Source organism: Chelmon rostratus, chromosome 8, assembly GCF_017976325.1.
Source record: "Chelmon rostratus isolate fCheRos1 chromosome 8, fCheRos1.pri, whole genome shotgun sequence".
NCBI lineage: Eukaryota > Metazoa > Chordata > Actinopteri > Chaetodontiformes > Chaetodontidae > Chelmon > Chelmon rostratus.
The window spans coordinates 20,215,518-20,240,334 of record NC_055665.1 but is presented as its reverse complement, the minus strand read 5'-3'; the positions used below and the strand labels follow the sequence as shown (position 1 = coordinate 20,240,334).

At 41.6% G+C, this 24,817-nt stretch overlaps 1 protein-coding gene across 3 annotated transcripts in view; it reads right to left on the bottom strand.

Annotated features, from left to right (window-relative positions):
* The window catches only part of LOC121609932 (RNA-binding motif, single-stranded-interacting protein 3-like), a 112,331-nt gene that overhangs the window by 34,449 nt on the left and 53,065 nt on the right, over positions 1 to 24,817 (bottom strand). For all 3 annotated transcript variants that reach the window (XM_041941728.1, XM_041941730.1, XM_041941729.1), the window contains 2 exons: positions 1,641 to 1,798; positions 516 to 595 (listed from right to left, as the gene is read on the bottom strand). In XM_041941728.1, coding sequence (XP_041797662.1) covers positions 516 to 595; positions 1,641 to 1,798 — 238 coding nt within the window. The remainder of the gene's footprint in view (positions 1 to 515; positions 596 to 1,640; positions 1,799 to 24,817) is intronic.

The window sequence follows — 24,817 nt, the reverse complement described above, 5'->3', positions numbered from 1 at the left end:
AACAAAAAAGAGCAATATCCCCCACATGGGCTGATCTGATGTCATACTCGGTCTATCCATCTGAAAGCAAGGCTGGTTTCCCTCCAGCACCTATTAAAATCCAATGAAATAAAGATAATTTTCCTGCTTCTAAAGTCTGAGGGTAACAGGATGATTTCCTGAAGCAAGAAAAGAAGAGTACTAGTTCTTAATGCTGGATATGAAACCTCAGTAACTAAGTATAGACAATATCAAGTATCAAAGATTGGCATTCAAAGGCCAGGTCAGATTTTAGATCCTGATTTAATATTTCCAATTTAAATCTGCAAATCAGGAAACTGGTTTACGTTTAGTCTGTATCTTATTGAGCCTAAGGTCTTATATGGCTGCTGAGAGGACAGACACTGATGAACTGAGAGTAAGAGTAAGATGCATCTATATGAGCACCGTAACCTACAGAGAAACTCCTCGCTCTCGCTGTAGAAATGGCCAAGCTTAGCTGGTGCAAAGTAATAGTTTTGGTGACAGACACCTACCAGTCATGCCTGGAGGGGTTTTCAAGAATTTCCCGTTGAAATTCTGAATCACCACGTCGCACTTCTCTGTCGACTCCATCCTGACAGAGAGAGAGAGAAAGAGAGAGGTGCTACTTGAGGACAATCAGCTTCTTGTGTTACGATTCAATATGCATAGGAGGTACTGTGGCTCTTAAAAAGACTGCCAATGTGAATGTGGATACAGTATGTGCGCATGCAAATGTGTCCTACAATACAGTAAGTGTATTAAACGCCTGTCTGTTTATGCATCTGTGCTTGTTTCTCTATGTATGCCTGAGCAAAATGTCTTAGGTAGGTGTATGTGTGTGTTTGTGTGTGTTTTCTATGGGGTTTCCTCTCCTTTGTCCTGGTTTAAAAGCTCCATTCAGTCTGATCTGTTGTGTGTCATGTCCTCTTTGTCTGCTCCTATTCAGCTCTGCTCACCCAATCACAGCTCAATGACTAATTGCCTGCTTGGCAAGCAAAAGCCAGTGTGTGCGTGTGCGTGTGTGGGAGAGAAAAATGGTGACGGGAGAAAGAGACGGTGCGTGTGTGTGTGTGTGTGTGTGTGCAAGCGTGGTATGTGAGCATGCATGTCTCTGTGTGTGTCCGGTTTTCTTCACATAGCCAGTGACCCTGAATGGAGCCCTGACTGCATTCTAATCACTGGCACACTCCACAGTGTAACTGAGAAGACCACACACACACACACACACACACACACACGCACGCACAAGAGGGTTACGGGGCCAAGGGTACAGGAATGTGGTGTTGTATCATTAGAGCTAGAAGTCCTTTGGTTGTAAATGGAGAGTCAGCTCCGGGCAATGTTATCTCTAGCATTTAAAAAAGAATAATCTGGACAAGTAGTGTGCTAATTACACATCTGTATTATTTTGTGTCTGATAAGTAATTACCTGCATAATTTGCCTTGCAGAAGTCTATATTTAAATAATTTGGATGTGACTGACAACTGGCAAGTAAAATTTGTTTCAGCAACAGAAAATCATCGCCATCAGTGGGAAACGTAGACTCAGCAACTCACATCCTGAACTATTATACAAGATTTTTGGAGAACTGCACGTGACAGTTGTCGTGCATGCACGCGTCCCATCCCGTGCATACCTAGCAAAGCCGACTCCTCTGCTCAGGCCGTTGGCATCCCTCAGTATCCGTGTGGAAATGACATGACCAAAGGGCTTCAGCATGTTCTCCAGCTCCTGCTCATCCATGGACAGTGGCAGGTTCGAGATGTAAAGGTTGGTGGGGTCTTGCTCCTGTTGCTGTTGGGAGGGAGAGTGGCAGAAGACGTGGAAAGAGTTATCACTTCATTTTGTCTTGGCCATTAATTTCCAGTTGCATATTTTGGTCTGGTCTCAGAGGCTTGAGCACAGACTGAAAAAGCCTCTCTGAAACCTTGAAAATGATAACCGGTGTTGGGTCTCACAATGAACGCTTGCTCTCCTTAAAGAAAATATGAAAAAAGAATATGGAAACAAAAATTATGCTATTTATTCTTAATAATTAACGAATTATTCTCTGAAAGATCAGCAGTTCATACGTGTAGACTGAGTATTCAGATGCTGGATTTCTGCTCACTTCAGCAGGATAAATCTAGACGTGAATGAGAATGCCCTTGTGCTAAGCAAAACCGTTTTACCTTCTATGTGTGCAAAATGCTCAAAAAAAAGAAGAGAGAGAAATGAAAGAGTTCACTATACCCCTCCACTAAAAGCTGGTTCTGCAGCAGTAAATGCATTAAAGGTTAAGGCAGTGCCATTCCAGTTGGGTATTTCCATATTTATGACTGAATATCCCCCTGAAAAATAACTCAAGAGTTTAACTCAAGTGGCAAACTCTCCTCAAAAGAGGAATAAACATTTCATTGAACAGGCAGTGCACCGGCTTCACACTCAGAACCCCTGAAGCAATAAGGAAACCCCCTCAGGATTCATAGATGTTAACTGAGCTGCATTAAATTTTTTTTCCACAGGAACATGGGGAACCTCCTTCTAATGTGCCTCTCAGTTAGTTAGACTACTACACTTCAATTATTTTTGTTCTGTTTAGCAGCACTCCACTGAAATGATCCTCCGCAGGAGACCAAAGCCTGTGTGTGCGTGAGTGTGTGTGCTGGCAATGAAAGAGGGATGGATACAGGACAGGGTTTGATGGAGGGTACTTGGTTTGTTGAGACAGACTGAAAGGAAGAAATAGACAGAGAAATAAGAAGGGGTTGTAATTCACAGAGATGTTCTTTAAATTATTACTGCATGATTTGAAGACACTATTTCCTAATTTCATAAAACATAGATCCCCACAATGCCTCCGCAAATGCTGTAAATGGTTCTGAGATGTTTCATTGCTTCACAAGACTTTATAGCTGCGTTGGCTGCATCTCTCCTGTAATGATGCTTATGTATTCATTATGGCCTTGGTAATAACTTTGCAAATCTTGATGGTATTACGATCAGTGCCCAGAAGTGCCTGGAAAGTCTCTAATACCATATATCAGGAAGCATTCATATTAAACAGCGGCGTGTCACATCTTTTATATTCTTCCCATCTCATGTGCCAAATCCAAGCAGCAGCAACATACTGCAAGTAATACACTGACACTGAACCCTGTGCCGCGCTGGAATGGGACACTGTTCGCACATTTGATTCCACTGTTGTCATGGAAAATGAAACAAATACTGGCAGTATGTATACTGTCTGCTATGCTGTATCCTTCAGCCTAAACAGTAAGGCTAAATTATTGAGTTTCTATGGCAAATAACAATATTCATGTGTTGTTGGGTGAATACTTTGTGACTGCCTTATATGGCTCAATGTGAGCATAAATATTTCCTTTACCCAAGAAGGATTTTCCACTGCTTGCACCAGAGCTGCTTAAGTTCAAGAGTGGGAGTTCCAAATCTGGTCGATCGCGACCAAAGCCATCTATGTCATCAGTGACTCAGAATAAGCAGAGCAGCTCCTGTAAAGAAGTCTGAAATATGCTACCTTTCTTTTCTGAGTCCGAATAGCACTCCTCGTCAGCAGGGATTTTCCTTTGGCAGAGTGTCCAACAGTGCCACAGTTGTCTTCCCACACAGGGCAACTGGCTTTGAATGTAATTGTACATTTGCGTGCATGCTTGTGTGTGTGTGTGTCTGTGCGTGTGTGTGTGCGTGCATTTATGCAAACAGTTACGGGCGAAAGCAGCAACATCAAAGGTGTAGAGTCATATGTAACAGCTGTGGAACCTGTCATTGATCTTAGAGTCATCTTGCTTAAAGAGATGCATCGCTGAGATCATCAAGCCCTTCTTGCCACAGACTTGTATAAACTACAGTCAGTGGTGGGAGAAATATTCACATCCTTTACTTAAGTGAACCTGTCATTGATCTTAGAGTAAAAGTAGCAACACCACACTTTGGAAATACTCCACTACAGTAAAAAGTATCAAAACTAAAAGTACTTATTGTGCCGTAAAATGGTCCCTGTCCGTCTTTTACCATTTTAAATGATGCTTGTGGATTAATATTACTGCTGCATAAATGTGTGTGTTACATTTTACTGCTGTAGATGTTTAAGGTTGAGCTCATTTGACCTACTTTATACACTGCTGGGTAGTTTAATCTCCAGTAAAGCATCATATCACACGTCACACTATCTGTAACCTGAAACGGAACTAGCAGCTAAGGCTGTCAGGCACGTATAGTGGAGTAAAGCGGACAATATTTGCCTGTTGCATAACAATCGTTCAGTAAAGTACAATCCTTCCAATTTGTACCTTAGTTCAGTAATTCAGTAAATGTACTTAGTCACATTCTACCACTGACTATAGTTTCACTGCTTTTTAACACAGATCAAACTATTGTAATATTATTAAGTGTTGTTTTTATCAAAGAGTTCACATTTTTTTAAGATTACAACAAGTAAAAAAATGTGATCTTCTTATTGTTCAAGCCTTCAAACTCTTGGATACATAATGTAATTAAACATGTCTATGTGTTCCACTGATAAAATCACAAACTATTCTCTCAGACAGGTTTAGAATTAGTGTTTTATTTGACAAACTTTACGTTGATTGGTTGAAAGCGCGGTGTGTGACCATCTCATTATCACCAGACCACACAGAGATATCTGAATACACTGTGAGCTCGCTGTTTATGAAATCAAGATATATTCTGGTTTTGCAAAGGCCCCAACAACAGTCTCAAGAGACCATGTTTATACCCACTGACAAACTGCAGCATCGTTGTTGGATTCAGTAGGATTGTGCTATGCACAACAAGAAATAATGGGAAACAACATCTTAATAAGGCCTGGGCTGACAAACAGTTGCTATGCCCAGTTGCTGTGAGAAACCTTTACAATAAAATTGAAAACTTTAAGGCTTGCAAAACTGTGAATACCCAAGAGATGAATCAGCAGTGAAACACTGTCTAAAGCTAATAAGGCTAAAGCTAATAAAGGTACTATTTCACATCCAAGTTACAGGAATTCAGTGGAGAAATCACTGGAGAAACTCAGACACATCCATCGCCATGTCACAGTGTTTAAAGTTACAAGTCTCTGAGTTTCTGTCATTCAAACAAATTAGCTCCAGAGCACACCTGAGGCTGTGCTTTAAACTCGTACTGTGGCTGTGGACTTTATGTCATTATCAACAATAACTTGCTCATCCAGACACAAAGGATTTCAATTCTGCACAGTTACTCTGTGCTGCAACATTTTCTCTATCCGTCTACGGAGGCAACGTTGACAGAACTGCAACAGGGAGGCTGTTTGCTAGCCATAAAAAGATTAAATGGTAAAACAGAAGATTTCCTATCCCTGTGGTCATTGCGGTTAAGCTAATTTCATCCAAAGACAATATGTCTTAAACAAAATCTCACAGTGGTTTTCCCAATTTCAGCAAGAAGTGGGTCAGTCAGCTGTTTTGTTTCTCTACACATTTTCCATACACACTGCAGTTACTGTAACAAGGGGAATGAATGCAGATCTGTGTGAACAAAAGGGATGCCGTAACCTCTCCTCCACTCCTCCAGTTGCTGATTATAATGCATGTCTGTGCCTGCCTGAACATCCTCAGTTTTCTTTCTATCATTTATATTGTCTCAATCCAGGGAAATCAAGAGTGAGATGGGTACAAAATCAACAGGGGCATCATGGTGGGTTATTGAAATCACATTACACTTCGCTACACCATCTCTAGACACAGTTGGCTTTAAAACCATTTATTTGCACAAGTACTTCGGGGATATGAGGTAAAGTGCTTTGGAGCACCCACATGTGAATGAACTCTGCTTGACTTTGCTCAAAGTTGCCGTTTGCACAAAGTTATTTCTCAGTGATCTCTCACTCTGCATGTTGCAAATGACTCATCTCTCTCTCTCTGTCCCCTCTCTCCCTCTGTCTCTTTGTCTCTCTGTCTCTTTGTCTCTCTCTCTCTCTTTCTCTCACCCTCTCTCTCTCTCTCTGTAACATCTGTCATGAGCTGGAAACAGCTTCACACCAACTGTGCCTCTCCCTGACTGTGTAGCCTGCCTGCCAGCCAGTCAGCCTGTGTTTTCAGCCCCATTAAACCTCATTGCTGCATCATTATAGCAGGTCTACACCTCTTATCATGCTACTTCCTGGTTACCCCGCAATGCAACAACACCTGCTGAAGAGCTAGAGGGTAAAGAGAGGGCAGAGCAATGGTTAAATACCTGTGAAAAACACCGGCTGGGTCTGTATGCTAGATGGATGGATATGAGGTGAGACGGTACTTGAATGTCACATTTCTTCGCAATCCCGCTTGCATCTCAAATAGCAACACTTCACATGAGAAATGACACGGCACAGCCTCCCACAACCCTGAACGGGAATGAGCGGGTATTGAAAGTGGATGGCTGGAAAGACGGGGAAAAATTAAGTGAAAACGTAGGCCGGGGAGTGCTTCGAAAACAACTAGCAGAGCACTTTCATAAAGAAGCAGTACATGATTAGGGAAATGAGACTTTCTATTCATTATGTGTTGACTCCTTCCTCTTACCTTTCAGACTTGTTTTACACATAATCCTGCTCATTTCCTCTTTTAATCCATCTATTCTTCCTTCTCCTTTGCCCTACTTCAGCCCACCTCCTCTCTATCCTTAACTTCCACCTTTCTCATGCTCTTGTCGTTTCCTCTTTTTCCCCACTTGCTATTCGCCCCTCCTCTTCCTCAGATTAAAACCTAATCTCCTATAATGGTAGCCTTGCTGTCTAAAATGCTATCTGAATGCTCAATTAATATTTAAAGAGCAGAATTTTCCCGCTCTCCTTTCTCCTCTTTATTTTCCTTTACCTCTTGCCTCCTTGCTCTTTTCCCTCTTCTTTGTCTCACACTTTCCTCCTCACCCCATCCTCATCTCTATGCTCCTTCATTTCCACTCATCCCTCATGGCAACCTCTTTCTCTCCCTGCATTTCTGCCTTCCTCCATCTTCCTCTTCCTCAAGCCAAGTTCTAATCTTTCATAATGATTGTCTGGGTGTCTAAACGCTCTCGAATGGCTTAATCAATACTTAATGAACATAGCATAAATACTTTATGAACTCTAAACCCTGAAATCCCCAGGGTTTCATTAGCCATGGAGATATACACTTTTCTCCATCTTCATGATGACTGGAGGCTCAGTGAAATCAGCACTGGATACTGATTACCTCATCATTTAGTCTCTGGTCAGTTCAGATTACTGTAGGGATGGTGTTTGGCTGCTGCAGTAGTCGGAGCACAAATCAGACATCTCTATGTAAGGCATCAGTCAGCTGTACATACGATGAATGTCCTTTCAGTTATATTGGTCTTAGACCCCAACGCACAGGTCAAATCACCTTTTTTGGTAGATGCTAATTTGTATGTACATTTTCTGTCTGCTCCATGGCTCCACTATTTTTCTTGTTGGGTTTATCTACCTACATGTGAGTGCATTATAAAATTATAATATAATGAATTATAAATATTCGAACATGATCAAAATCAGCCACCTAAAGTAATGTAAGAGTAAGTTCAGAGATTGCGGATATACGATATGCACTATTCAGCAGGAGACGAGCCACAGCTGGTCATTTCATCTCTGTATTTGTGTGTTGAATGTCTCCAGAGAAATGGATTTAATCTGCCTGAACAGAAAAAGGGCCTGGACTTCATCACTGTTGTCACATCCCTTCAACTTCCGAGAAAAAACAACTTCTCAAGCAGAAAAATAAAACACTGAGATTGATCCATGCGCTTGGTAAATTCTGAAACAGGTTTTTAGCTGTGGTTAATTGGCTCCAAAGGTCATTTATCTTAGCTAACTTTTATAGGATTGAGCTAATGCTCAAGCGTCATTAAAACTGGGGTTAGATGTGTTTCAAGTGATGCCATACTTGTGAAAATATTCAAAGGTAGAAAAGCTGTTTTCCACTCCGAGACTCTCTAGTGGCTGTGAAGTGCCAAAGAAACCCTGACTATTCAAAGAAATGGCATCACACTTGACTAAGTGAGAGACAGACTATGTTTCAATGTTTAATTCAATTTCGTGACGGGCAGAACGTTTTTCCTCCCTCTGGCCTGCATCTTCATACTCTGCATGACTCATTTAAATGTTGTTTGCTTCTTCTTCTCTCCAGCCCTCAATGTTTTTATTTATTTATTTTTTTTGCTTTTGCATTGCTCTCTACTTTCCTCTCTTCCTCATTGCAATTTTTACCTGGCCTCTCCTCCTCTCTTCTGCTCTCATCCCATCTCTCTCTCTCTTTTTTCCCCCACTCACACTGTCTCTACTGTGTGCATTAAAAGGCCAGTAATTCATCACAGAATCAGAGCAGAGTGCAGTCCCTGCTGCATACCAGTGTGCAGGCTGCTCGTCTGCCAGCCATCCCGAGCTGGAATCAATCACCCAATCCTGAGACACTGAGACCATCAGGGAGGGTCAGACAGAGATAGAGGAGAGAGAGAGAGGCAGAGAGCAAGCTAGAGAGAGGGAGGGAGAAAGGGTGGATTAAATAAATATTTCCTGGGCTGAAGGCAGATCAAACTGCCTCATGAGCTGATCAGTTTCCCTTGGGTGTGATTTGAAAGAAAAAAAGACAGGATGGATGGATAGATGCATGGCCAGACTAAACAACATCCTGGCCTGATTGTAATGTTACATTTGCCGTGCTGTTTTTTTTTTTTTTTTTGTTGATGTCGCTGTTTATTCTTCAGACTGACCACACATACACATCTTACCGTACGAGTGTGGGCCTGATTCCTAACAGCTGAGCAGAAGTGGTGTCATTTCCTGTGGTTCTGTGGTTGTTGTTACATCCTTATGGCGCGGCCTTGAACTCTTTTCAGCCGAAAACCCAAGTGTGGCATTTGGACTCATTGAAAAAAACATGGTGTGTCTTATCTTGTGGGGATCCACCAGAAACAGCCCTGTGATCCATTCTGGATTTAAGATTACAATTTTGGCTGTCTCGTATAATGTCTGAACTTTCACGGTGGGAAGCCAATTAAGAAAAATACATTTTTGAGGAGTTATGCTAGAAAATATAAAACACACGCGTATGGACAGAGATGCAAAACAAGTTCTGTAGACTGTTAAGACCCAAGGCAACTAACCATGCCAAGACACATGAAACCCATGTACAAGGATTACACACACAAACGCCTACAAATAAGAGCCTTAATGCCTTAAAAACATACTCAGTGTGTACAATTTACTCACATCCCTCCCTGACTAGCTCTCTGTTCTCTCTCTCCTCTTCTGTAGTACTGAATGCTGTAATCAAGGCTAATGGGACTCAGCTGTTGGCCAGTCTAATTACCTGGAATGCAGACGGATGATCTGGGAGACAGGCCTACAGATGCACGCACACACGCGCTGACACACACACGCACACACCGCATGCAGTCAAGTGGTTTCCACAGACAAGTATTTTTCTTTCACGCACCTGCTACTCAAAGAACTGTGCATGTATGTACTGTGAGGCAGCATGTGCTCGCTGAGTGTGTGAGTGCTGTTCATGAATGCACACATTTGTTAAAGGTCAATAAAAGCTCAGGCACGAGTTCCACTCCTTCTCCAAGTCAGAAATTCCCAGTAAACAGTCTGGCAGAGAAAAGCACATTGCTAAAGTTACACAAAACCTCTCCAGTCTTTATTTCTCTGTTTTGTTTCTATTAACTGAAACATTCTAGTTGTTTTTGACCCGTGCCATATTTTCCCCTCACTTTCGCTCACGCTGTTTGCTTCTCACCAAATGCTCAGCCATTTGACAAAGACGAGCATAATTTAGAAGGTGAGGAAGGATTTTAAAACAATCACTCAGATACAAAGCAAAAGTGAAACAACCTTGGGTGGAAATCCAAAATTATTCATTTTAAGAGATTCTTCTGAAACATTTTAGTGAGTAGCTATGGTAGAGCAGCATGTCAAGTGTTTAAACAAAAAAGGACCAAGAACTTGTACCTTTTAGAGTTCAGATGGGGCTGATTGAAATGCTGTCCAGAATACATGCATAAAACATCGAGCAACACCACAGACTTCCTGTGTCTGAAGATAATAATAGTCCATCTCATTCCACAGATCCAATCTGTGCATATTAAAGAGCAACAGAAAAGTCATTGAGTAGACTTGGATGTTCGTGAAAACAGAGGGGTTTTGAAACAAATCTCTTGTATGTCTGATAAATGTGTCTCGGTGTCATTCGAGGCCTCGTCAGCCATAGTGTCTGCCTGAGGAGAGAGCAGGCTTCAGGGAAATCCTCGCTCTAAATGATTAATGGAGTCTGGAACCAAGGGTGGGAGTTGTCTCTGACTCTGCATGTACACACCCTGTTGATGCGTTTGAGAGAGGCACAGTTGTGTGTGTGTGTGTGTGTGTGTGAGAGCGTGTGTGCGCGTGCATGTGTGTCAGTCTGCATTTGAAGCTGCACCATCACAGTGAGGCCTGTTTCATGGAAGTTCAGAGGGACTCATTAATGATGGCAGCTACACATACACACGCATACAGACGTACATGAGAAAGAAACAAACACACAGCCATAAACAGAGGTGTCACACTGGGTTGAGATAATCAAGGCAGGAGCAAGGGAGGAGGAAGAAGTGTGGGTGAAGTCAATTAAAAAGATAATAACAGGAAGTGAGGAAGAGAAGGGAATGATAAACAGAGCGATTGATTTGTCAAATTTAACTGCAGCATACAGTTGTAGTGTATGTTGACGTACTAGTTAGTTAAAGCCCACATTATGCAATACCAAAGATAATAATAATACTATAATCATATCACTTTTCTAAACACAGCTGTAAAATGCCACAATAAATCCAATAAGCCCATAAAAGAAACGATAAACAACAAGATAAAGCATGCGGTAAAAGGGGAGTTAGGAAAATAAAATAAATAAAGGTTATACATAGTTGTAATAGAAGTAGTTCAAAAGGGACCTGAGAAAACAAGATCAATGACTTGGTATAAAAGAAAGTTTTAAAAATTCTTTAAAGGTTGATAGCAATTTGGCAAGGGAGGGAGTTCAACCTTCAGGTATGAAATGAGTTGTAAGACCGACCGTCCAGGAGGCTCAGGCATGAAAATCTCAGGATGGGCTGCAGCTAATAACTTATACATCCAGAGTGTTACCAGAATCTTGCCCATGCAATGTCTTAAATGTCAACTAAAATGTCAAACTGATTTCAGCTCTTATTGATGGTCAGTGAATAGACCTCAGAATCTGTATAATGTGTTCTTGTCTCTTGGAATTACTTGAAAGCTGAGCATCACGATTGCAACAAGGTGAGATAAAAGCATGGACTAGTGTCACAGGAAATATGATTGTTCAAATGATCTGGCATAGAAATGCAAAATGGATCCTGCGTGTTTTATGATGCCCAGTGGCAGAGCAGAAAATAAAAGAAGACCAAAAACTGATCCCTGAGGAACACATGCGAAGGGTCACAGCAGGAAGAAGCCTCTACAAAGAAAAAAAATCTCCAAGCAAGGTGGTACAAAATGATTTATGAGCTTTAAGATACCAACACATTTTACATTTACGATCACTGATGTAAGCCACTGGATAGCCTTTTTTTCATCAACAGTAGGTATCAGTCTTGTGTCTCTACAGCTTCTTGCTAAAATCACAATTTTGCACAGCAGTGGCATTTCTACTTTATTGGAAAAAATCTTGTAAAGGACGACAGGAAATGCGGGGGAGAAAGAAGATGAGATGTGGTCAACTGGCCAAGAATGAGCTCAAACCTTGCAAGCCTGGGTGCATGGTCTGCAGCCTACACTGTGACCCTGCAATACTTACTCTAACAGATTAAAAGCAAATTCAGATCTGCCCCTAAAATGCCTCACATACTACCTCCTCTATTTCCCCTCTCTCTCTTCTCCTTTCACTGAATTGCTCCTTGATTGCCTGTCTGTATCAGAGCATTTCATAAGAAAAATGCAATAAACCAGAAGGCCTGCTGGATTGCTGGATTATCATTGAGGAAGCACTTTCTCGGATAAGGGAAGAGAAAATTAATAAAGAAAGTTTTTAGACAAACTTATTGAATGCAGTTTTTTTTCTTCGTTTCCGGCTTCTTTTTGCCCTGCTAATGGCATGTGGCTTGTCCTCAGACAAATTATTGGGAAATGAAGTTAAGAGCCACAGCCAGAGAGAAAACAAATTAAAGGGAAGCTGCAAAATGAAAAAAGTTCTCAAAAAGAGCAGGGGAGGAGTAGGTTTGCGCTCTCGGCATTGCAGTGATTAAAACATAAAGCACTAGATCAGACACAAGAATCACTTCGGCTCAGAGGGAGGAAAGAGGCACGCTTGATTCCAAAGGTGTCATGTGACACACATGCACGCCGACATGAGGAGTGCGGAAATGCTGATTGAAATATCATGCCGTGTCAGTGTCGGTGTTGGTGATGAGCACAGAAGTTCCACCTTGCATCTACCCTGCATTTGAACATTTGGGAATTTTCAAAACAATTCTTGTTGAAAGCAAGCAAAGAAAAGTCTGATTGCAAATGAAGGGCTTTAAGGCAAAGGCTACAACCTTATTCTCACCTTAATTGCACTGCAGTAAAAGTCTAAAAATGAGACTGCCATATCATCCAAAGGCATATAACACTTGAGCACTTATAAAAAGTTCCACAAGCTGTCGGACTTGCTGTATTATGGGGAGTTAAGATGTCCATGTCCACCCACACCTTCTGCTGGCCTCGGTTATAAAGTCCTGGAGGAGAGGAATACTGGTTTACACTTCAATAAAAGACCTTTTTCATCCCCTCTGCTTTTCACACTACATTTGTCAATGCTGCAATCCGGCCATCAAGGTCAAGTATGTGTATGTGTGCGAGTACGTGTGAATGAATTTATGTGCTGTAAGATGGCTAGTATGACCTGAGTGCAATCAAAACAAAAGGCAATATAAAATTTAGTGTAGAAATCCCATCTGAACTTTGAATTGTTATTTTTCATAACTGTGATTTCATCACAGTAGATGTGCTGTTTGGGTCACAGTTTAACACATTCACACCTACTCTCCTGGACAGACGATCTTTCTATCACAGGCTCTAGTGGAGGAGGTTTGAGGCTTGAGGCCTCAGGGCTCAAATGTGCATCTCTCACGTCTTATTCAATGATCCTGAACAGCCATTAAAGTTTTATTCACCTTGAATACCTTTGTTTATGTTCTTCCAGTTTGCGTCCTTATCATTTTAAACACATCCAATGACAGAGATTTGTTAGATTTAGCAATGTATTGATTTAACAACAGCAGCTACATTCATACGGGGTTGGTATGCCTCCCTTACAAATGCAAACAAGTGTGTGTACATGTGCGTATGTTGTGTGTTTTGCGCTTACATCTGACACTATTTCACCCTGATCAATGCTTTTGTCCTACAGACCCAAAGCTCGAAAGCCGTGGCCTGTTGCCATGGTTATCTCTATTTGAAACCGGAGGGATTAACCTCCAGGGGGATGGCTTGGGGGAGAGAGAGAGAGAGAGAGAGAGAGAGAGAGAGGTACAGAGAGAGAGAGGGAGCCAGACGGAGAAGTAGTGAAAACACAAGAGGAGAAAGTGAGAGAAAAACAACTGATAGAACTAGATAAAGTCCAACAATGAGGTAGGGAAAGAGTTAAAGATAGATGTACACAGCAAACAGACAGATAGATGGATACATCTAGAGACAGAGAGAGAGAGAGAGATCAAAATAAGAGAAGACAGAAAGAGGAATGAGAGATATTATTAGAGACTAAAAGCGAAGGAAAGGTAAGGATTGGAGAGGTTAACAGGTTTCTATGTTCTAGTAGTGCGCTGTCTTATGTATGACATTATCGCAACAATATACAACAACAGTACCTCAACAATATAAAGAACAGCCAAAGAGCCAGACACAGTTACATGACTGACCGGATTTACCTTAACTACATTGCCAACTTTATTCCCCTCTTAAATTTGGGGTTGCTTTGCTTTGACCAGACAGAAACCACTTTTGTAGATTTCAAAACTAAATACTGGGATGCTCTCATTGAGATGTTGCTTTTTCACTGGCTGTTGTTCCGCTTTGTTATGAAAACCAACAAACTGCAGCCACCGCCATCACACTCGCTGTACAAACAGTTCAGCAAACGATCTGTAAGTGTGTGAGTTTGAACCCGCGCCCTCTGGTTGAAGAACACTCTCTGCTGCAGACGAGGCGTTCAAAGCAACATGTAGCAACATGTAAGGGAATTAATTTAATATGCTGGCAGAAAATAAAAGCATGTAAACTGTACCAGTTTTGCATTAGAAGGTGGCTTTTTGAAGATACAAGTTCTTTGCAGTTTGCAGGCTCTCTGAAGATGTGCTTGTGGTGTGTGTTGCTGTGGCGCTCAGATGAGAGTCTTTAGATGTTGGGACGAGGGCACAGTGGGGCCAGCTGACAGCTTGGCGGACCAAGGTTATTTACTTTTAGAAAGGGAAAGCCAGCCTGAGTCAGCAAATACTAAAGGGCAGCCACGCTCACACATGCTCGTGCAAAGACATACGCACACGCACAAACATGGACTTGGACTGTTTCATCTCACTCACACACACACACATACTGCCAAAGAGGTTAAAGAGACTCATTGCTGGAGCACCATTGAGAAAACAGCAGGCTAATTACCATCATATCCTCCACCAAGGACGCCTCATGACAGCACACTCACATTCATCTATTCATTTTACCTGTACAAACCCCATCCTCCCCTCTTACAAAGTCATTAGACTCTAACAAGGGTTCTTAAACCCTCCCAGCCCAAACTGAGCAGGTTTAGTGTCCTCCCGAGACAGAGCCTCATTAAAGCTTCGTCACATGACCACAGACTGGCCTGCGTTCTATTTCGTCTCCCAGCAGTGCCGTAACCCCAAATTTGACTTCTATACGATGCGATAACCAAGAACCCACCACTAGCCAGTCATCCCATTAATAACAACCTTATCACTAACACACAAGCAAGAATAGGAGCAGCAATTGCATCTGATTTATTATAATAGCATGGATCAGAGCATAGGTCCGAGCACTTCTATATTTAACATTCATAGGAGCAGGCAGGAATTTTTATCCACTAGCTGGACCATGGCTGCTAATGTCCAATTTACCCTCTCCAGCCAGAATGTGACTGCTCCTGAAAAAGGACTCCCAGCGGCAGTCAATTGGATCTTCTAAGCTCTCGCCATAATCTATAATGTTACATTTTTAGCTGCAACCTGAAGGTAAACCTGCAAAAGAGCATATTGCACAGAATTATTACTACTTTTTCTGTGAAAAGCATTTTTATTTCACGATGATCAAGGAATTAAGATTTCATGCCCTTGACTCTTAGAGTGACTGTTTTTATAAGCCATTAACTCGACCTACCACGTAACATCTTCACTGAGTGTTTTAATATTAAACATAATTTAGTTTAAAATGCTCAAATTGTTTGGGATGCAATGAGAGGTTTTATACCATGGTCTGGGTGAATACTCGATTTCGATTAGCTGCAGCGTGTCCACTACGAGGAGTTAATGGATACCCTGCAGTAGAACTACTAAGCAGTTCCAGTGAAACTGCCTGTTTGTCATTTTAAAGTAATACGCATCTTATATTTAAAACAAGCAACCATAAGAACAGTGTTAAAGTCAAAGTCCCGGTTAAAATTTATTGCAAAATACTGCAACTTGTTATTTATTCTAACAAGCTAAGATAAGTCCTGAAAATTGATATCTTGTCAGGCATTATCTCATTTATTAAAAATTACTGTATTTTTATTTTGCATTTGCAAATTGTGTCCCTGTTGCTATGGTTACTTCAGATACAGGCTGTATTAATATAGAACAATTTCACTGAAACTACTTAGTACGTAGGTGTCCATAATCAGGAATTAAGAATCAGAATTGAGCATTCACCCAGACCATGATAATAAAGTCTTCAGGATTTCCGTAAAGCAACATATGCTGAATTGTTTTTGTTTTTTTTTTACATATCTTAACAGTCATTACTTTGCACTTACTACAACTAAATTAACTTAAAGGGCCACGGAAATCACAAAAAAATCTCATCTCACTTATAGCCCCATCAAGCCTGCAGACAGTTTCAGTTTTACTATATAATCTGATGCTTTGCATTTCTAGTATAATTGATGCAATTTCCTTTGCATTGCTACTATTCAAAAGAACGTCCTGGTTCCTCAGAATAATCCACTGACCTCATTGTGTACAGTTTTCATTGGAAATGCTTTTTTTGGAGAATAGTCCATATTTGTATATTTTTGGTGTAACATTTTGAGCTCCCTAACCCTGGTCGTATGTAAGGGTGCACTACACTGTAGATACTGTGTCTGACGTGCAGAAGGAAACAGAGTAAAGAGACATTTGAACCAAGCAGTTTGTGTTTGAACCTTGTATCCTCTCCCGCTGTGCTATGAAGCGCTGGCTTTATCTTGAATTTTAAGCTAGAAATCATTTGCTGCAGAGATGTCCACACGCATACAAATCTTTCATCTGAGTAAATGTTACAAGGACCAGCAGGCATTGCAGGTGTCTCACTCAACCATCATCATGATTCCTCGTGCATTCCTGTTTAGATCAATAAAGACAACTGACCACGAGGAACTCAGCGAAGAAACTTTTCGAGAGAGAGAGAGAGAGAGCGCGGAATGGGGACGTGTGACTGAAAGCAAATGAAAGAGAGAAGAAAAGAAAGAAAGACAAAAGGTAGAGCAGACAGGCTCATAGGCACAGCAAGAGAAAAAGCCTCATTGGTTTTCAGTGGGCATGTGCAGACTCAGACGTACTAAAAGGTTACAGCATTTGATTTGTGATATTCTACTCTGAGAGCTCTCTCTCCCTCTCTGTCTGGAGGAGCGGTTTGGCTACTGCTGTCCACAAAGTTTGATCGATGGCTGAATTATGCCATCGGATTGTGAATCTAGCCGCTGCCTGCCCAATGACAAACAACAAACATGCCTGGCCACCAATAACAATGAGAGATGTGAGGACTGAACAGCCAATCGGAAAATAGACTTAATAGTGTCCCCATAAAATAGGGACATTTCAGTCAGCCGCTCCTACCGCCATTAATATACTTCATTCATATGCATTCCACAGTGTACGTGGAATACGATTTTAAATGCAGCACCACCCTTTTCTTCCTCAAACCCTCCTTTTCTTCTAGCCTTTTATTTCCTTCCTGTATGTCTTCCTTTCTCCTTGATTACTCTGCATTCCTCCCTCTCAGAGTTCAAGCAGCCCACTCCACATTCACTCCATCTCCCTCTCTCTCTCTCTGTCCTCCCTCGCTACAGTTTGGGCTTCCCACTCCCTCCCTCCATCAATCTCTCCATGCACCCTCCCTCACTCCAGCAGCCCACTCAAAGGCTAATTCCACAGAGGGAAAGAATGTGAGGAGAGGCGTTTTATAGTGTTTTCCAGTTATCTCCGTCCTTATAGAGCTGTTCTCAACCCAGCTCCATCAAACCAAGCACCACCCCCACTCTCCAGCTACCTTCTCTATTCTTCTGTTCGCTGCAATATTTCCCTCATTCCTCTTTGTTTTCTGTCCTCTCAGGGATGATGCTGGGGCTAAACTGAGTCTGAACGGTTTTATTCCTAAATGAGGCATTGACCAGGTGAAAAACGTCTCACTCTACCAATATTATGCCTTTCATTTTCTTCTAAAAATAAAGCATTTTAAATGTTATTGTTGGAGCCTATTGCTCTGTAATGTTGAAATATGAAGCAATGAAGACGTAATACTTTCATTCACTAACAAATTAGATACCACACTTGTGTCGGAATCTGTCATCCTCTGCTCATGTTTGGACAAACTTGAGTTGAAATCCATTTCACACACTGTGTTATGTTGATATACACGATTCATGTCGTCCAGAGGGAGTAATCAAACATGAACACATTTTATTACATGGCCACCACTTAGACATGTATTTAATTTGATCCAATTAATGATGACTTTGAGAAAACATCGTGACTGTGTTAGTGTATAAACAACATCATTTTTTCCTGCTTTTAATCAACTGTGTTGACTGTACTTTATCTTATTTGTGCATGACCTCATGTCATGACATCACGGTCCAGATGCTGGTTTTCTGTTGTATTATTTTAGTCTGTGGGTCGGGACCAAATTTTCATATACTCTGAAAAAAAAGGGAGGGTTCTTCATAAGGCAGCAAAAATCTCTGAAAGTCTAAAACCATGAAGTTTTTCCTCTCTAATAGAAAATCCAATTTTGGAGCTATTGGGATATTTTTGTTCCGAGTGCAGCCACCACTTAACCACCATCCAGTTTTAGTTTCTGCTGTCAGGCATGATGCAGGGTACTGCAGAAGTCATAGTGTGTTAATTGCTGCTATCCACAGACATAGCTCCATATTATGAGATAAAAAGCTGAAAATCGGACTATATTAACAACCAGGGAGCTTTCTTTCACTTTCTTTCACTTTCTCTCCTTTCCCCACGACCTGCCTGCCCCACCCAACCACACACCTGTTTTCACTTCCCTCATCTGCTCTGCAGTTGTCTGGACTTCCCAGCTCACTTTCTCACCTGCAACTCATTCCCTCATCAGCCACTCACTTCATGTTCTGGTCTACGTCATTTGTTCCCGGTCAAGTAGTTAAGTTAGTTCCCATGTGCTTCGTGTTGTGGCTCTCTAGCTTCTGTATTAGTGTTGCGTTTGTCTGTTAACTCGATACCTGTATCTGGAACCTGCTTCTGCCTGCCTGATCTGTAGGTTTCACCTGTGTCCTTCTTATTGGATCTGTTATTGGAACTCGTATTGGACTGCTTTCTGGTTTTGGCCCTCACCTGCCATAAACCTATGTACCTCGGTTTAACCCATGAAAGCATATTTTTACCTAAATCCTAAAACCTGCTTTCAGGTAGGGGCTTTGGTACACAGGGCATGATGTGTTTTAACATTTCCACCTGCAGTAAACATTCGATTGAATTAGACAGATGAGGAACTCAAAGAGCATCAACACAAAGGTGTCTCAGTGGGACACTGATTGCAAAGGGATCTCTGGGAAATTCTGCACACTAGTACCAAAGATGTTTGCAAGCCACAGAAGACAGGACAAAAATGATTGCATATATCCCACTTCACGATCTCCTGTGTCCTTATTTGAGGTTATGAGTGTGACCATCCTTTATTTTTCTGTCAACCTCTTTTTCTAACTGCTCTGGCAAACTGCTTCTCAGAAAAGCCACAACTCTTGCTCCAAGTACAGAAATTATCATTTTTAATGAACACACTGCATAAAGCATTTATGAGTCTGGAACCTTTGGATAGATGGCTTTTGGCTGCATATCACTTAAGCTACAGTATGCCGCTCCAGGCTGGGTAAACACAAGTTCTTTCAAACAGCAACTTGAAAATCAAGAGAATAGCAGACTGTAGCGAGAGGGATATATATATAAATTGTTTGTATAAATCATTGGTTTCATTTGCCAAATGAAAATGAACAATGTAAATGAATCTTAAAAAATTACAGGTCTGTAACATTTGCTGTGTTGTGAAGACCAGGTAGGCTGCTATGATATACGCAAAATTACATTTACTGGCTTATAATAATAAGTATAACATGCAATCCCTTTGATGGTATAATACACAAACTAGTTCAGCAAAAATCAAGAAACTATTTAGCGTCACCTTAAATTATCATGATTACTGTTGTGATGGGAAATATTTTTTTCATTAGCAATGCCACAGAGGAACATTAATCACCCAAACACCCATATTCATCTTCATTTTCATCTCCATCTCCCTGCCTCTCACACTCTTTCTTCCTGCCATCCCGTCCATCTCCTCCTTTTCTATTTCTCGCTTATCCACTTAACTCGTCTGTCTCTCTCCTTCCTCCACACACACTAACATAAGAAGACACATGCACACGCACATACGCGCAACCCAGGGCTGGTAATGCAGGGTTAATAAGATTGGAGAGCAGCTGATGGTTGTGCACATTCAGGCCAGATTACATTTAATTCGATTGGGTTTCAACCACTAGGCTCCCTCCCACTCCCCTGTTCGCTCTCCCTTTCTTTCCTCCTTCTCCTCATTGTCCTCCTCCCGCTATTGTTGGACCAGAGGTGGTCCAGCTTCACAAAAAGACGCAGGTTCACACAGAGGGACGCAGCATGTGCACACACACACATTCAGCTTTTTTACTTTAGAGTTGCTGTGAATACACATGCACACACACGTCCTTGGCCACTCCACTGTCCTCCACTTCTAAACAGAAAGTGATTCATTATCTGTATTTTACAATGTCAACTCTGCCTTGAACCAGACACAAGGATGGAGCACATGGGGAGGAAAAGAACATTATAATTAATCAAATGTCTCATCTAAGATTTTTAAATAGATTTTTAAAGTCATTTAAAAATCTTTGCATGCTTGGCTACTGCAGAATATTGTTGCAAACAAAGATCCTGCTGTTGGTAGTGGAACTGTGTCAGGGCAGTTGGATAACATAAAAATGTGATCCTATTGTACAGAGTTAACTCCAAAATGAATACATTTTATTGTGGCAGTCTCTTTTGACATGGTATTGGATGGGATTTATGTCCTGCATTGCAAAGGAGCAGACTTTCTCATGAAAGAAAGCCTCTCATACCCAATTCTTATGCAAAATACTGTACTTCTGATTTCTACCATAAAGGATTTGAGTCTTAGTACAGTAATGTTATTCATTTTTTTTATTTCTTTAGTCTAGCTGACATTAAAATACATTTTTCCAAATGAATCAGTATAACCGCAGAGTTTGTTTTGACTAGTCCATCTGTGATTTGAGCACCTGCCATGTTGCTTCATGACTACCACGGATTAATGTAGCCAGCAGAGCTAAGGTCCTTCACCACATCTGGATACATGAAAGAGAGACAGCTAATGCTAGCTATGATAGCTATAATGTGGGATGAACACAACAATGAAACATGTTATAAATTACATGAACAAAAAATAACATCTCATGAGAATCAGTGCTTATGTTAGCAAGCAAGGCTAATTAGCTTTTATTTTCTAAGTGGAAGCTAGCTAGTTAATCTAGCTTGTTAGCTTCCACTTTCTGGGTTGAATACAAACGTAATAGCATGATGGGTCCTCCTAATGGGTGAATGGGCAGACTGCTTGAATTGCTAACAGTTAACAGTCAACAATGTTTGGTTTTGTTTAAAAAGGGAAAAGAACGTCTTTGTACGCTACACTTACAGTATGACATTCTCCATTCAGAGAAGTTGCTAGCACATGTCCCAGCAGGGCCAACTGTTGACACAAATGCATCCAAAAATGTTTAGGAAAAATATCTACCACATCTGCAGTTTCATTATAGTTTATACTTTCTGACAAAAACAAAACAACAACATGGCAATGATGATTCTAAGCAATACATCCGCTCTGTCACGATGCAACACAATGGCTGTGAAGTTTTGTCATGTTTATGTTTTATTAGGTTAAGAGGGATTCTGAATTTCACAACAGACCATAAAGCCAAAGGAACATCCCAGCAGCACTACGACTGCAGGTCTTCTCATTTTCAGTTCGCTTTAGAAAGCAGGTCGCAACCAAATTCCACATTCCATATGCTGGCTGGTGTGAGGAAAGCATACTATAACTTGCTGAGGGAGGCAGAAAGAGGGAAAACATAGTGAGAACAAACAGAAAACAAAGAGAAGAATACATAAAAAATACGAAACGGAAACATATTTGAGCAAACAGGGGTGAAAGACGAGGAAGAGGAAAAACTGCACAGTTTTAAGAAAGAAAGAGACGAGAGAGCGATAGACAAGAAGAAAGAAAGAGATGCTCATGTCTTCCAGTCTATGTGTTTTTGTCTCCACTCATCTTTTTTCATGTGTCAGTTGGCTCTGCTGTCCTCCTCTTCCCATCACTAACCTCAGCTGTCAGACACACACACACACACACACATATATACAGGCAAATTCAGGCAGATGCAAGCTAGTGCACACACACACACACACACACACACACACACACACACACACACACACACACACACACACACACACACACACCATACGCAAGAAAGCACACACAAACACACTGGATACATCAGTAAACCAAGTCAAAAGAACATCAGGCATCTGGCTTCTATCAGGCACACACGCAAAACAGAGAAAGACAGAAAGACAGAAAGAAAGAAAGAAAGAAAGAAAGAAAGAAAGAAAGAAAGAAAGAAAGAAAGACCACAACTGGACTAACCCAAGGGTTTAATCAGGGCTGATAAATGACAGTTGTGCAATGAAGTTCACTATGTGTGTGTGTGTGTGTGTGTGTGTGTGTGTGTGTGTGTGTGTGTGTGTGTGTGCGTGTGTCCTCTCCCTCTTTCTCATCACACCAAGCCATCCTCTCTCAACCCACACAGACCCCCCCTCCTCTTTCTCGCTCTATCCGTCACTCTCTGTCCTTACTCAACCCTGTAACTAATGACTCTGGAGGAGGCATTGCAGCACCTGCTGCAGACACAGAATACACACACACACACACACACACACACACACTCATACACACACATCCAACCACATACAGAGGGAAGAGAGTGGGATAAAAAGGAGGAAAGAGGATGAGGAGGTTGTGGGGCCGGGCGGGGGTTAGATGAAGAGAACAAACTAGGCCAAAAAAGAGGTACTGGGGGAAGGAAAAAAGAAAAAGAGACAGAGAAGGGGAAAGAAAGGTGAAAGGTGCCAAGGACAAAGAGGAGGAGAGAAGAAGAAAGGGAGAGAAGAGGGGAAGGAGGTGTGAACTGTCACTGCCTGTGGTACCATCTCTGTAATTAGCATAGTGACCTTGGTCCTCTGTAACTGTTATTGTACACACATACACAGACAGACACACACACACACTGTTATGAATTTTAATACCCAATAATTTTACATTACAAGATCTATTTAGCAGTGTCAAATGTTTTTATCTGCATGGGAAAACCTTTCGCGATGACAAGATTTCACATTTATTTTACACACACTCGAAGTCCAGTGTGTAACTGGCCTAAACGCAGGATTCATGAAAACAAGGAAGAAAAAAATAAAGAATAGCAAACTAAAAAAAAAAAAACCCACAAAACAAAGAAGGTCACACACCCTTGTCCTCACCTCACACATGCGGAAAGTTAAGATTCTACTATGTTCTGCGTAACGGAGGGAGTTTAAGTGTGAGGATGACTTGTTCAGCGAGGATTCGGTGTGCAGACACGCTCACAAAAAGAGAAGGCGAGAATGAGGCAGAGAGACAGAAAAACTAACTGTGAGTGAGCAGGCAAGAGAGAGGGGGAGTACAGCTGTAGCAGTAATCATCTTTCAGGTCAACAGTAATTACCAAGATGACTGAGGAAGTGAGTGAAGAACACACACGCACACAAACACACACACACACACACACACACACACACACACACACACACACTTTCTTCTGTCTCTTCACATCTTAGCCTGCTGTATTTTCTTCTTGTCTCGTTTATTTCACAACCAAAACATGCACCTATCACAAAGAAGATGTCAGTGCAAGCTGCAGGGTTTAATGGATAAAGGTTTCTCGCAGTGAATACAATTTCATTTACACAAACAGCCTAATCTTGCTTCAACTACGCTCCAATTAATTCCTGAGTAATGTCAGGAAGTTACTTTAATCATGGCTAATGTTGAGGTTGAGTTTTTAGACCTCTTACGCTGCGAGATGTACAGCTGCTTGGTATTTTAAGCTGCTGAAGTTCAGCTTCTTCGGCGGCACATACCGCCCCCCCGGCATCCCTCACGTGATGTGCAGCGCAGCAGGACAGTGTCTTGGTTTGGCTTTCAAGCCGTCTCTTACTTCCTGTCTGTCCTGCGTACATTCATGTGGTTGCTGAATCTGCTCATGCACAATGTGCCTGCAGTCGGGATGTTTGATTATCAAACCCTTTCACAGTCACTCCTCTATGAGGGAGAACCCCACTTGTCTGGCTATGAGTGCCTCTAAGTATTCATGTTCCTGGCCAGACAAACTGAGGCCTTGGCGGCGATCCTTCCCCCTATGTGCCATGGTCTGCAAGGAAGTGGAGAAAGAGCTAGTCTACAGGTACAAGAAAAGCCTGATGCAGACTACAGGTTTAAGGCAGCTCTGGAGTCTTGGCAGTGGCCTCAAACTGCGTTGCATTCGGCAAACTATATGTTACCGCTGCACTGTTTCTCAGCTCTAATGTCTTCCTGAGGGAACTTTCCAACATACAGCCTTTACAGTGATCACTATCCAGCCGATGCTGCAGAGCGCCAAAGCTCTGTGGAAGGAATCCTCTGATTCTGCAAACGCTGCCCGGTGCTTGATGCAAGCACGACAGTAGGCTGCTGCGTCCAATCAATGTTCACTTAAAATAAGTTCTTCATGCTTAATGACCACATCTAGTCGAAGAACTTGGGCTTTTATGATTTGAACAGAAAATTTGGCAGCGAGCAGAGTAGTACGCCCCAATCATTGCGCAGTGCCAGGCTCCAGTTTAATCTGCACTCCAAGGATCAAGGATGTCTGGGTGAAGCAGCGACCCTGATACTGCGTTTGAGTATTATTGTAATTTTCTCCTCCTTTGAAGACCAAATGATAACCTTCTCAACTGTTAGATAGTTTGTCTTCTTGGACCAAATGGCTCTTTTCTAATGTCCTGTCCACACTCTTCAGGCCTAATAAAGCCATTTTGGCTAAGGATTCTGATAAACAAGTATGACACTAGGAACAGCTGTGAGTTTTTATGTGTAATGAAATTGTTTAATTTTGAATTGTTTTAATGCTATCTGATATCTGTATAGGAG